Source organism: Perognathus longimembris, chromosome 2 (genome assembly GCF_023159225.1).
Source record: "Perognathus longimembris pacificus isolate PPM17 chromosome 2, ASM2315922v1, whole genome shotgun sequence".
Classification (NCBI taxonomy): domain Eukaryota; kingdom Metazoa; phylum Chordata; class Mammalia; order Rodentia; family Heteromyidae; genus Perognathus; species Perognathus longimembris.
The window spans coordinates 25,869,075-25,883,817 of NC_063162.1; the positions used below are offsets into that span (position 1 = coordinate 25,869,075).

Below are 14,743 nucleotides of genomic sequence, written 5' to 3' on the forward strand. Positions count from 1 at the left end.
CTTTGGAGAGCATCCTTTTGTTGTTGTTGATCATGGGGCTTGAACTCTGGGCCTGGATGCTGTCCCTGGGCTTTTCAGCTCAATGTACTCTACCAGTTGAGCCACGGTGCCACTTCTGGTTTTCTAGTGGTTAATTGGAGGTAAGAGTCTCACCAGGCTTTCCTGCCCAAGCCAGCTTTGAACCAAGATCTTTAGATCTCAGCCTCCTGAGTAGCTATGGTTACAAGTGTCACCGGTGCCCAGCCTCCTTCTTTTCTTCTACCTGCTTCCTACTCCTCCCTTTATCTCTCTGTTAGTTACTTGGAGATAAAGGTCTCATAGACTTTCCTGCCTGAGTTGGCTCTGAACCTCATTTCTCAAATCTCAGCCTCCTGAGTAGCTAGGATTACAGGTATGAATCACTGGCACCTGACTGAGCTTGAGTTTTTAAGATGGTTGTTCTGCAGGATTGACTTGCAGCTTTTGACATGGTGCATTTGAGAAGTCTGATTTGAGTGTTATTTTCTTACACTTGAATGTAATTTTGGTCCTTTAGTCTGAAGGCTCTACAGTCTTGAGGTTTTTATTGGTGGGGGGGGGGGGCTTTTTGCTTCCTTTTTTGTGCCAGTCTTGAGGCTTGAACTCAGGGCCTGGGTGCTGTCCCTGAGTTTTTATGCTTATGACTAGTGCTCTACCACTTGAGCCACAGTTCTTCTTCTGGCATTTTGGTGGTTCATTGGAGATGAATCTCATGGAGTTTCCTGCCTGGGCTGGCTTTGAATTGTGATTCTCAGACCTCAGCCTTCGGAGTAGCTAGGATTACAAGTGTGAGCCACTGGCATCTGACTTCTACAGACTGTTTTTAAAGTCAAATTGTATTAGAATATGTCTGAATTAATTTATTTTAGATCAGTTTTCCCAAGTACACAGAAGCTCTTTCAATATGTCATTGTAAAATTTCCTTTATAGACAGTAACTTTTCTTATAGTCTCAAAGGATAATACCATTCCATTGTTCTGTTTTTCTTGTCAAAGACCTAAATCACATGCATTTTAGATTTTTTTTTGCCAGTCCTGGGGCTTGAACTCAAGGCTTGGGAAATGTCCCTGAGCTTCTTTTGCCCAAGGCTGGCACTCTACCACTTGAGCCACAGTGCCACTTCTGGCCTTTTCTGTTTATGTGGTGCTGAGGAATCGAACCCAGGGCTTTGTGCATACTAGGCAAGCACTCTACCTCTAAGCCACATTCCCAGCCTAGCTTTTTGATTGCAACCCAGATCCTAGTTATTTTATTCTCATTTTCAGATGTTTCAGTTGTCTTGTCTTCCTTCAATGTCACATACTAAATCTTTATTCAAGTCTATTTAGTCCTTAAACATCTCCAAATGATCTCCTTGTTCCTGAAATAGATTGCTTTCTCTTTAAGTCAGACCCATTCTTGTTGCATTTCCTCCAGTTCTTGTCCATCTTTGCTTGTCTCTTGAAATTATAATTCTAGAATATTTGTATATAATATTTTATAAAAATTCTGGTATTATGCTGATTCTTTTCTCTTTTTTTGAGTTAGTTGAGAATTTTCTTCAGCTAAAAGTTTTAATCCCAGGGCTAGGGATATGGCCTAGTGGCAAGAGAGCTTGCCTCGTATACATGAAGCCCTGGCTTCGATTCCCCAGCACCACATATACAGAAAACGGCCAGAAGTGGCGCTGTGGCTCAAGTGGCAGAGTGCTAGCCTTGAGCAAAAGGAAGCCAGGGACAGTGCTCAGGCCCTGAGTCCAAAGCCCAGGACTGGCCAAAAAAAAAAAAAAAGTTTTAATTCCAATAGCTATTTGTTTAGTAGTCCAAACAAATGGATTTTTTTTATAGTTTTCATTCACAGGCAATTGTGGGCATCGTTCTAGGTTGAAAAGTATCCTCTAAACTGGATATTGGCAGCTCATACTACACAGGAGACTGAGGTATGAGGACCATGGTTCAAAGCCAGCGTTGGCAGGAAAGTCTGTGAGACTCTTATCTCAATTAACTTCCAAAAACCCAGAAATAGAGATTTGGTTCAAAGTGGATGAGCACTAGCATTAAGCACAAAAGCTCAGAGACAGTTCCCAGGACCTGAGTTCAAGCCCCGGGACTGGCTGGTATACATACTCACACACACACACACACACACACACACACACACACACACACACACGTCCTCTAGCTTTTCTCTTATTGTGTCTCTTCACACATTTCTAAACTCCACAAACAGAGTATTATGAAAACATTGACCTCGGTCACAATTTTCTTGTGTGCTTTCTTTTCTGGTGCTGAGGTTTGAACTCAGGCCCCAGGCTGGCTAGGAAAAGCTCTACCACTTGAGCCATGCGTCCAGCCCTTTCTGCTTTGGCTGTTTTTGAGATAGAGTCTTCTTCCCTGGGCTGAACTATGCTTCCTTCTGTATCTGGAATGACAGGCACACATATCCACACCATGTTTTTTTCTATTGATACCAGCCTGAGCTGGTGGTCTTGAACCATAGTCATCCTGATCTTAGTTTCCCAAGTAGCTGAGATTTTGTGTTGTGGTTCACTTACAATTTTCAGTGAGTATATGTATTGTGTTGTTTTCTTAGAAATAATAAGACAAAGTCTAATAAATATTGAAAACATAAGACTAATTATCTTTAGGACATAAGTATTTCTCATCAACTGGATCATATATTTCATAAATTGAATTGTAGTTTGTAGAATGGTAAGTAATACCAACCATAATTATGCTTTATTTTTATTAAACAGGATGGATCATTTCTTATTAGGAAAAGCTCTGGGCATGATTCCAAACAACCATATACACTAGTTGTATTCTTTAATAAGCGAGTCTATAATATTCCTGTGCGATTTATTGAAGCAACAAAACAATATGCTTTGGGCAGAAAGAAAAATGGTGAAGAGGTCAGTAATTTCTATTTAATTTTATTTTGGGTTGCAACAAGAGTCTTTCTATGTAGCCTAGGTTGACCCTGAACTTGTGATCCTCCTGCCTCGTCTTTCTGAATGCTGGGAATCCTAGTATGCATCATCACATCCAGCTAGAAATTTCCTTTAATTTAGCTCTGTAACTATGTGTTCTGCACAATGGCCTCAGGCTACAGATTCAAGAGATGAAGGAAAGGATACAAGAATAATTGCTGGGGCTGGGAATATGGCCTAGTGGCAAGAGTGCTTATATACATGAAGCCCTGAGTTCAATTCCCCAGCACCACATATATAGAAAATGGCCAGAAGTGGCGCTGTGGCTCAAGTGGCAGAGTGCTAGCCTTGAGCAAAAAGAAGCCAGCAACAGTGCTCAGGCCCTAAGTCCAAGCCCAGGACTGGCCAAAAAAAAAAAGAATAATTGCTCCTTGGCCTGCATTCATTTCATAGAGAATAATCTCAAATATCTTATTTGAGAAGTATAGCTTGTGATATATACCCTCATCTTTTCATCTAGTTAATTAATGAGGTCAGCCTGACCTAAGATAGTCATCTATGAAGACATGCAAATGAAAATTGAAATGGTAAATAAAGTTAAGGTCATAAGAATCAAGGTCATGGCCTAGAGCTCCAAAATCAGAACTAGAATCTCAACTCAGGTACCAGGAAATTTTCCCAATATTTCAAATTTCCTAATATCTTAGATACAGAAAATTCATCTGAAATATTAGGCCAGAATGAGCATATGGGGCTGCAGCATGACAAAAATATCACATAGGTCCTATATGCCTGGGGTACAATTTCCTCCCATTTGCACTAATACTTGTTACCATACTAATGAACACGATGCCTCATTGTGATTTTGATTTGCATTTCTCAGTTTGTAATGTTGAGCATCCTTTCATGTACTTGCTGATCCCTTGCTTCTGTATTATCTATGGATGATATCTATTCCACTTGGCCCATTATTTAGTTTGGTTGTTTGATTATTTTTTTTTACTTGAGTTTTAGGACTTATGAGTTCTGAATAGAAAATTCACACCTATTTCCCCCTATTTCTTAGATTTCCCTGTTTTCTTAGATTGCCTAGATTATGTTCTCTGACAAACATGTGTGTTTTATTTATTTAGCCTGAGCACTGTCCCTGGCTTCTTTTTGCTCAAGGCTAGCACTCTACCTCTTGAGCCACAGTGCCACTTCTGGCTTTTTCTATATATGTGGTGCTGAGGAAACGAACCCAGGGCTTCATGTATATGAGGCAAGCACTTTACCACTAGGCCGTATTCCCAGCCCAGGAACATAAGTTTTAAAGTCTGTTATAATCTTTTTTTTTTAATGCCAGTCACTTCTATTACCATACTAAAACAACAGATTATACTCTTTATGATGTTACTAAAAAAGTATTGTAATATGCTAAACCCAACATACATTTTACTTGAAATTTGTTAAATGATATATCAAAAACAAGAAATTATCAAAATAGAATTCTTATTACATCATGGTGAGATTCTTCTCAAACTACAGAATGAGTTTCCTGAGATTAGAATCCTTAGCCCAGTTGGCTTTGCTCCCGACAATGAGGCTCTGGAATACATGTTGAATAACAGTGGTAATCTCTATCTCTTTGGTTAAGATTTGTTGCATAGTCATTATCTTGTCCAACTTCTTCATACTGTCCAATTCCTTTTGCTGTTTGCCATGGTCAGTCTGTATTTCTAAAAGCTTCTTTTCTGAAGCTTGTTTCAGTTGTAATCTCTTCTTTCTAATTGCAATCAGTTTTGCTCCTAATTCCCAAGATTCCTGCTGTGATTTCATTATTAATTTGCTTAGCTTTAATATATGTTTCATGTCATCTGTGAACACACTATCCTTGGTGTCCTCCTTCTCCAGGTTTTTTTAAAGTGCATTTGAAAGTTGCATCTGCCCAAAGTAAGACATTTTATTTCAAAAGCAAGTTTTGCTTCTTGAATTTCATTTTCCAGCTCTTCGATTTTACGTTCTATTTCCTTTTCTTGTATGACTTGTTCTGGAGTTTTTCCTTCATTTGCATTGAGCATGGACTTACACTCTAAGAGCTGTTGCTTCGTCTGTGCTCTCAGCCTGAGCAGCAGGGAAATGCGGTTCTCGCCGCCGGCTTCCTGGGCACACGACACGCTCTTCCCGCTCGCCTCCCCGAGGTCCGCGGGCTCGGCGGCGGCCCCAGCCAGCTCCGCGAGCGGTGGCGGCTCCATGGCTGGCCGGCCTGAGGGGACAGCCGCACCCGCAAGATAGTCGTATTTGCCTACTTTTTGTTTGGGGTGTCATTAGTGTCCTACTCAAAAAAGAAATCCAATGTCATGAGTTTTTCCTCTATGTTTTCTTCTAGAATTTTTGTAGTTCAATCTTTTTTTTTTCCTTAGCACCAGGGCTTCAGCTTGGAGCTTGGAGCTATTACTTGGCTTGTTCACTCCCCGTTGGCACTCTGCTACTGAGCCACACCTTTAGCCCAGCTTATTGCTAGTTAATTAGAGATGGATGTCTCTGAGACTTTTCTGCCCAAGCTGGCTCAATTTCAGCCTCTTGAGGAGCTAAGGGTTACAGGTGTGGGCCACCAGTGCTTATCTTCGTTCGGAGCTTTAACATGAGCTGGTTCAAGCCCTAATATTGGCAAAGAAAGAAAAGATAAAAACTGGCATTGGTAACTGAAAAGAAAGTAAGGAATAAAAATAAAAGTACTGCTGAGTGCCTGTGGCTCATGTCTGTAATCCTAGCTACTGAGGAGGGTGAGATCTGAAAATCACGGTTTGAAGCTAGCCCAGGCAGAAAAAAGTCCCGGTGAGACTCTTAAGCCTCTTAACCACTCAAAACCCAAAAGTGGCACTGTGGCTCAAAGTGGTAGAGCACAGGCCTTGAGCAAAAAAGAGCTCAAGGAAAGTACCCAGGCCCCGAGTTCAAGCCCATGACTGACAAAAAAAAGGCCCTTGTCTCTTATATGTTAGGTGCATGGCCTAATACCCATAGCCAATTATCTAAAAATAACTGGTATATTACTGGAAAAAGTTGACCAATATCCTAAAATTTATTTAATGTGTAGATTTTGGAAGCTGTCCAAATGGTTTACAAAGGCTTTATACATTTTTATTCCTACTTTTTTTTATTCCAGATGTTTATATCTGAAAGATTAAAGGACAATAAAATCAATTGATACTAATTAATTCATAGCACTATTAGGAATTACTTTTTTAAATGATTCTAAATGCACTTATTTGATAACTAAATTTTTAGTGCAGTTGGATACTTAAGGAATTTAATGGTGTTACATTTAATCAATCTTTCATTTAAAATTTAATCATTTTCAGAAAAATAAATGACAACCTTAAATCCTATAGATATGAGGGATTAAAATATATAAAACTTTAGATGTACAATGAGAGTGCAACATGAAATTTCATTATTAACTAGGCACTAGGTTAGCTGTAAGCTTATTACTGGTAGCTAGGCACAGATGGAAGCATACGGGTTCTAAGGTTTTCTTATTCAAAAAAGAAAACAGTAACAAAACATAAATTTATGTAGGAAATAATTTCTTCATGGTACTAAATTCTATTTATTCCATTCTTTCCTGTGTTTCAGTTTTTATCACCATAACAAAATACCTGTGGTAATGAAATTACAAAGAGAAAAGGCTTAATTTGATTCAGAGTTTTTAAGGTTTCCATCCATGATAGATGCTTTTTTTTCTTGGGCCTACAGTGAGGCAGCATATTATGGCGGGAGCACAAGGCAAAATTACTTACCTCATAACTAGGAAGCAGGAAAATGAACAGACCCCACAACTTTCTTAAGGACACCCCTTTCTCCCATGAATTAAAGACCTTCCACCAGGCCCCATTTCATAAAGGTTTCACTAGCTTTCAATAGTGCCATCCTTGGAACAAAAACTTTAACTTATCAGTTTTGGGGAGATATTCAAGATGTAAACTATAGCTCCTTGTGTCTTATATCTAAGACTTGTGTGATATATCTGATACTTTGTTCTCTATAAAGAAGGTAGAAACAGTTACTGTATGATAGTTTTACACTTGACACTAAATAAAAAGCGAAATATTTTTGTTAGCAAAGTATTTAAAAATATATTATGACTCAAAGCAATTTCTCTACAGTTATGCTAATTGAGGCTATCTGTGTATTTTATTTAGTCTTACTAAATATTAGAAACTCCACAGCCCACAATTCTAAAAACAATAGGACTGTTGGGGCGGGCTATTTAGCTGGGATCTTGAGAAAGTGGGAGAAAGTGGGAGGGGTAAAGCATGAAGTTAACGTGAATAACCATGTCTAATTCACCCTTATTTTCATCTCGTAGTACTTTGGAAGTGTTGCTGAAATTATTAAGAATCATCAACACAATCCCCTGGTTCTTATTGACAGTCAGAACAACACAAAAGATTCCACCAGACTGAAATATGCAGTTAAAGTTTCCTGAAGAGAGAAAAAGGAAGTTAAAGCCATTGCTTCATTTTCTGCAGCTTCTTCCTTTTGAGAAAAGGTTCCAAAACATCACATTTGTGGATTATGAATCATCAGTAGTAACACAGAAGAGGAAAACAGCTATTGAGTTGCATGCGTTCACTACTCACGTGAACTGATTTCAGCTGATGAGCTCATACCTTGGAAGGTAGAGTTGTGCTACTAACATTCTCCAAATAAAACATATTTAAAAGAAAAAAACAGGTGTGCTGCATTTTTAGTCATTTAAGAAAAGAACGTTCTATTTTCAAAATAAGAAATTTTACTCTTGGATAAAACAAAGCTGCTGGAATTTAGTCCTGTACAATGGTCAGTTGTGCAGGAATGTAGCTAGGCTCTCTTCTGTCAAATACTTACCATCATGACTTGGTTAAAATTTGAATGTGTGAAAAATGAACTATTATAGGTAATATATAGTATTTGTAAGTACAGATATTGGGTATGTGTGTCATGTTTCCTTTTGGTATCTGCCCCCAATCATGAGTAATGTATGTGGATATCAACTTTTTAGAAGTTTCACTGGATTTTGTGGTTAGCTTTACTTATTAAAGATAATTATTCTCTCTTGGATCTGTATGTCTGTTAAATGGAACCTAAATTTGAAAGCAAAATGACAGGAAATCTGGATGGGAAAGCCAGTTCATAGGAAAGCATGCCAGAGTGTAGAAAAGTAGATATTGATAGACAGTAAAGAATAGCCAGTCTGCCATGTGCAAGGTCTTAAATCAGTCCAGCAATGTGATATTTGGTCATATCAAAGCTCTTTTTTCTACTGTATACTCTAGACAATGCTGAAATGTTAAGAAAGCTAATTGAAGTCTGATTTTCAAATGAGAAACACCCTGGATCACAAGACTAGAAAGTATTGATAGACTCAGACTCACTTGAAAGGCAGGGAGAATATTAAATGTCATGTTATGATGAGTTCAGTTGTGTTCAGGGTCTTTACAGATATAGTGAAGTTGAGATCAGTAAAGTAGGTGGATAATGCAGTAACTGGTGTCCTTATGGAAAAAGGAGGTCTGGCTACAAATAGAAATGCAGAGGGAAAGGGGGAGGGGGGAGGGGGGAATGAAGGAGGAGGTAACAAACAGTACAAGAAATGTATCCAATACCTAACATATGAAACTGTAACTTCTCAGTGCATCACTTTGACAATAAATAAGAAAAAAAAAGAAATGCAGGAAGACTATGTGAAGAGGTATCCAGGAAGAATAGCATATGAAGATGAGACACGTGGGTGATCCACCTGCAAGCCTAGGAATGCCAAAGATTGTTGGCAACCAACAAAAGACAAGAGGAGGCCAGGATGTCCTAGCATGTTCCAGAGGGAATAGGAGCCTGCTGACATATTGATTGCAGAATTCCAGCATCCCTAAGTGAGAGACAACAGATTTTTTTAAATCACCCTGACTGTGATGGCTATCATGATAGCCCTAAGAAGCAAATACAATTCATAGACTTATCTCACAACAATATCAGATAGATAGGTTTTAGGAATTGGGTATGAATTGTTTATCCTGCCCATTTTGGCTGGTACCAGGATTTGAATTCAGGGCTGGACATTTGTGAAGCTTTCTTGCTCAGCTAGAATTCATCACTTGAGCCATTCCTGAAACCTGATTATTTATTTTTGAAAACTAAGAAAATATGAATTTATATGCAAAACCTCTGAAAATCTTTATAAAGACCAATCCTATGAATGATAGATGTAGATGAATAAATACAAACTAAAGGCATAATCTATTCAATTAAATAATAGCAGAAAACTTCCCTAACCACGAGAAAGAGAAGGACATCTCCATAGAGGAGTCATACAGAACAAGGAGGCAAGATTTAAGATGAAATATCCCTAAACATATTATAGTTAAGACAACAAATACACAGAATACTGAAAGCTGCATGTCATAAGCAATAGTAATCCCAGAGGATGAACAACACATATTTCAACACAAATTCTAAATGCAAAGAGGGCATAGTAGAACATAATATAAGCCCTAAAGAATAATACTTGCCAACCTATATTAGTATATCCAATAAAATTATACTTCATAATTAAGAGTAAAATAAAAACCTTGTGCAATAAACAAAAACTGAAGGAATTCATATCTACTAAGCCAGCACTGAAATGGATACTACAGAAATCTAATTCACAGAACATCAAAGACAGGAAAGAATAAGACCTACTAGATGGCGTAGGTTAGCAAAGAAGAAATAGGAGAGAAGCAAGTATCATAAAAACAAATGACAGGAAATACATCATCCCTTTTCATAGTAACACTGAATGTTAATGATCTCAGTTCTCCAATCCAAAGACACAGAACAGCAACTTGGACTGAAAAGCAGGACCCACTCATTTGTTTTCTACAGGAAACACATCTCATTGACAAGATAAATATATGTTTAAAGCAAAAGGATGCAAAAACATCTGAAAAGCACATGGATTCATACAAAAACATATCTTCCTGACAAAGTGACACACTCAAGTTCATTAAATAAACAATTCTGGACTTATAAGCACTGATATATCTAAGTAGAACAATAGCAGGAGACTTCAATATCCCAAGCTCACCAGGAAATCATTCAAAAATTTTTAAAAAGAAATCTCAGAACTAGATGACACTATAGGCCAAGTGAACTAAAAAATATCTATAGAGTAAACAGCCTCACAATACATATTCTCAGCAGCCCATGGAACTTTCTCCAAAATAGATCATACTTTAGGACATAAAACAAGCTAGGAAATATTCTTTCATGCCATAATGGAACTAGCCTAAAAGTTAACATCAAAAGATACTACAGAGAACACTGGTGGTTCATGCCACTAACTACTGAGGAGACTGAGATCTGAGTATCTCATTTCAAACCAAGCCTGGAGTCTGAGACTCTTATCTCCAATTAACCACCAGAAAGCCAAAAGTGGAGCTGTGGCTCAAAGTGGTAGAGCCTAGCCTTGAACAGAAAAGCCTTGAGTGCTTAGGCCCGGAGTTCAAGCCCCACACTGACTAAAAAGAAGAAAAAAAAGCTAGGAAAACTTAAAAGAAACTGAAGATACCATAAGATGGACTCACCTACCACATTCATGGATTGGCAGAATATGAGAATAGCCATACTGCCAAAAGCAATCTACATATTCAATGCAATCTCCATCAATGCTTCAATGTCATTCTTCATAAAATAGAAACATCAATCCAAAAATTCACATAACTAGCAAAGCAGAAGATATCACAATACTGGACTTCAAATTATACTACACAGCCAAAGAATAAAAAAAGCATAGTATTCACACAAAAACAAACCTAAGCACCAGGTGCCTGTGGCTTACGTCTATAGTCCTAGCTTCTCAGGAGGCTGAGATCTGAAGACCACAGTTCCAGGTAGTTCCAGGCAGGAAGGTCTATGAGACTTTTATCTCCAGTTAGCCACCAGAAAATGGGAAGTGATGCTGTGGTTCAAAGTGGTAGAGCTCTAGCCTTGAGTGAAAACGCTTAGGAACAGTGCCCAAGTCCTGAGTTCAAAACTCACTACTGACAAAAAAAAAAAAGCAACCTGAAGACAAATAGAAAACAAAATCAAACCACCTAGCTACAGCCATATAATATTCAACAAAGGAACAAAAAAATACTAAAAAAAAAAAAAAAAAAGCTATCCTCTTCCACAAATGTTGTTGGTAAAATGATTATCAATATGCATTAAACTGAAACTTGAGCCTTCTCTCTTACCCTGTACAAAAATCAACTCCAAATGAATCAAAGAATTCAACGTAGGGCCTAAAACTCTAAATCTACTACGGAAAAACATAAAGAAAACTCTGGAAGTTATTGGTATAGCTAATTATTTTCTGAATAAGATTCCAAATGCCTTTCTAGAAAAGAACAGGAACTGACAAATGAGACTACCTCTAAGTAAAAAGTTTCTGAACAAAAAAAATCTCAGAACCAGTACTGGGAATATGACCTAGTGGCCTCATATACATGAAGCCCTGGGTTTGATTCCTCAGCATCACATATATAGAAAAAGCCAGACGTGGCGCTGTGGCTCAAGTGCCACCCTTGAGCAAAAAGAAGCCAGAGACAGTGCTCAGACCCTGAGTTCAAGCCCCAGGACTGGCAAAAACAAAACAAAAAAACTCAGAACCAAGAGACAACTTACAGGCTGAGAGAAAATCTTTATCAACTACTAATGGATATAGGATTAATATGTAGAATATACAAAAATCTCAAAAAATTAAACAGCAAATTATATGCCTTCTTGAGGCTACTCCTGCTTCTAGTGAATTCTGCACTTTGTGGTATTTTTTTTGAATCAGAAATTTTATTAGAATTTTAAAAAGCATTTGTCTCTTGATCCCTATTTGATACAATAGTATCATGTTTCTTAACTCTTTTGTTTTGCTGTCTGTAGAAGGGCTTGAACTCAGAGCCTCTAACACCTCTAGTTCCAACTTTTTAATTAGTCTCTTGGACTTCTCCAAGTTGGTTTTAAACCTTGATCCTCCAGGTCTGTCTTCTGAGTCTTAGGACTACAGATGTGAGCTAATGGCACCAGCTCATTCATTAATATTTTTAATGTTTTCTTTTGTTACTTCAGACATACTAGTAATCAGGATTTATTCTATATCCAGTACCCCTCAAAGGAGCTATGGCATGTTTATTCCTCCACTGATTACCTTTTTGTGATTCTTTATGTAATTTTGTATTGACACTGGACATTTTGGGTAACATTTATAGATCTCTGCACAGATTCTCCTCCTCCTTCCCCTTTTATTTTTATTTATTTTTCTGGCCAATCCTGGAGATTGGACTCAGGACCTGAGCACTGTTCCTGGCTTCTTTTTGCTCAAGGCTAGCACTCTACTATTGAACCACAGCGCCACTTTTGGCCTTTTCAATATATGTAGTGCTGAGGATTCGAACCCAGGGCTTCATGTACATGAGGCAAGCACTCTTGCCACTAGGCCATATTCCCAGCTCCTCCCTCTTTTATTTTTACGTAATCTAGTAATTTAGCTAGATTAATTCACATCTATTTCTTCCTCACAGCTCAGCTTTCTCTCCTTTCATTTTTAAATCTTTATGTCTGACTTTCCTTTGAGCTGTTTTTTTGTTTGTTTGTTTTTGGCCAGTCCTGGGCCTTGGACCATCAAGGGTCTGAACACTGTCCCTGGCTTCTTTTTGCTCACGGCTAGCACTCTGCCACTTGAACCACAGCACCACTTCTAGCTGTTTTCTGTATAACGTGGTGCTGGGGAATAGAACCCAGGGCTTCATGTACACGAGGCAAGCACTCTTGCCACTAGGCCATATCCCCAGCCCCCTTTGAGCTATTCTTGAATCAGCACATTTAGTGTCAGTCAATGATTGGTCAAAGGCTGACCTGGAATACCGAGTCAGTAAAGTTTCTCCCTTTCACTATTATCTGTGTGTGGCTCAGAAACTATTCTGTTTAGGAAGCCTAAAAGCATTCAGCCATGAACAAATAGCTCAGGTTGCTCCTCTGAGGACACAGGCTATAGCATGCACTCTTTCTGTAGTTTTTATTGGCCCGTGCTGGGGTTTTGAGCTTTGGGCCTGGGTGCTGTCCCCTACCTTCTTTGGCTCAAAGCTAGTGTTCTACTACTTGAGCCACAGCGGTACTTCTGGCTTTCTCTGAGTCATTTATTGCAGATAAGAATCTCACAGACTTTCCTGGCTTCAAACCATGATCCTCGTATCTCAGCTCCTGAGTAGTTAGCTCTACAAGCATAAGCCACACGCACACAGCTTTATCTGTAGTTTTATGCAGGCTTGTTCTCTTTTATGTCTTTAAGCCTCTTGATGCTGCCTACTCTGTTGGTATGATCAACAACTGTTGGCCTCCACTACATTCTGATTGTTCTGTTTTTCAGCAGTGTTGTATTCATTGTTCCAGTCAACTCCAGTCATTCTGGATTAAAGAACATTGTTTTTGAACCTATCTGTAAAAGGTATTTCAAGAGGACATTTGGTATGTGTTGGACTGAGAGGTAAGCAGCCTTCCCTTCAACAGCACAACTCTTGGCTCTCTAGCTCTTGCATGCCAACAGCCCTTAGTTCTCATGTCTCTTGCCTTGGACTGAAGAATTACACCATTGGCTTCTCTGGTTCTGAGGTTTGAGGACTTGGACTGAATCAAGTATCCTTGCCTCCAGCTTACAGACAGCTTATTCACACAACTTCTCAGCCTCTGTAATTACTAAAACCAATTCCCTTAATAAATTCTTCCCTGTGTGTGTGCGCACGTGAGCACTTGTTATCTATTGGTTCTGTTACTATAAAGAACCTAAAACAGGCAATACATAGTATTGCCAGTATACCATCAGTATTTTAAGTCCACTCCAACCTTACCTTCTGGCTGTGGAAAATGTAACTTGCCAATAAATCTATTTAATCTTCTACCCAGAAACTCTATCTCCAAATATAGTTTGGCAGCGGTTATTTTGTGCCTTTTACTACAAATGAGTCATTTACCCTTTCCTAATTGGTCACTGTTAATCGCTTATAGAACCTAATTTCTAGTGTATTCTTTTGGATTTTCAAGGTATTGAAAGCAAGTCATCTTGCAAGTAGTATTCTGCATTTCTCCAAATTTATTTATTTATTTATTTATTTTTGCCAGTCCTGGGCCTTCGACTCAGGGCCTGAGCACTGTCCCTGGCTTCTTTTTGCTCAAGGCTAGCAAGCCACAGCACCACTTCTGGCCGTTTTCTATATATGTGGTGCTGGGGAATCGAACACTGGGCTTCATGTATAAGAGGCAAGCACTCTTGCCACTAGGCCATATTCCCAGCCCCTTAAATTTTGATTTCTTAAATCTTTTAATCGGCAATAACTTGATGACAGCAGACATCAGTTTTTCTTGAAAGCAACATTTCAAGATTTCTAACTTGAACATCACTCTCACTTTTGGTTGAAGCATTTTATTAGATAATAATTCTTACATAATGCCTTTGTTAATGAGTTTAGGTATATACATGGCTGACAATCTTCTTTAAAATAACCATCTCCTTAAAAGCCAGGCCAGTGGCTCACTTCTGTGATCTTGGCTACTCAGGAGGCTGAGATCTGAGGATTGTGGCTCAAAAGCCATACCAGGCAAGAAGTGTGTGAGACACTTTATCTCCAAGTTGAGCTGTAGCTCAGGTGGTACAATGCCAGCCTTACATGAAAAGTGAGACAGCACCTAAACCCTGAGTTCAAATCCTGGAACACACACACACACACGAGGAAAATGAAAAGATTTAAACAGAATTCCCTTTAAATTTTAACAGTAAAAATATTCTGTATA

General features: G+C 38.6%; 1 protein-coding gene and 1 pseudogene across 1 annotated transcript in view; one reads left to right on the plus strand and one right to left on the minus strand.

Annotated features, from left to right (window-relative positions):
- Blnk (B cell linker) overlaps nucleotides 1-7,627 on the plus strand; it is a 49,853-nt gene extending 42,226 nt beyond the window's left edge. Inside the window, exons 16-17 of the mRNA XM_048338582.1 lie at nucleotides 2,753-2,908; nucleotides 7,275-7,627. Of these exons, the coding sequence (XP_048194539.1) occupies nucleotides 2,753-2,908; nucleotides 7,275-7,394 (276 nt within the window). The 3' untranslated portion in view covers nucleotides 7,395-7,627. The remainder of the gene's footprint in view (nucleotides 1-2,752; nucleotides 2,909-7,274) is intronic.
- On the minus strand, nucleotides 4,355-5,186 carry LOC125346217 (annotated as a pseudogene).
- Nucleotides 7,628-14,743: the final 7,116 nt, after the last annotated feature.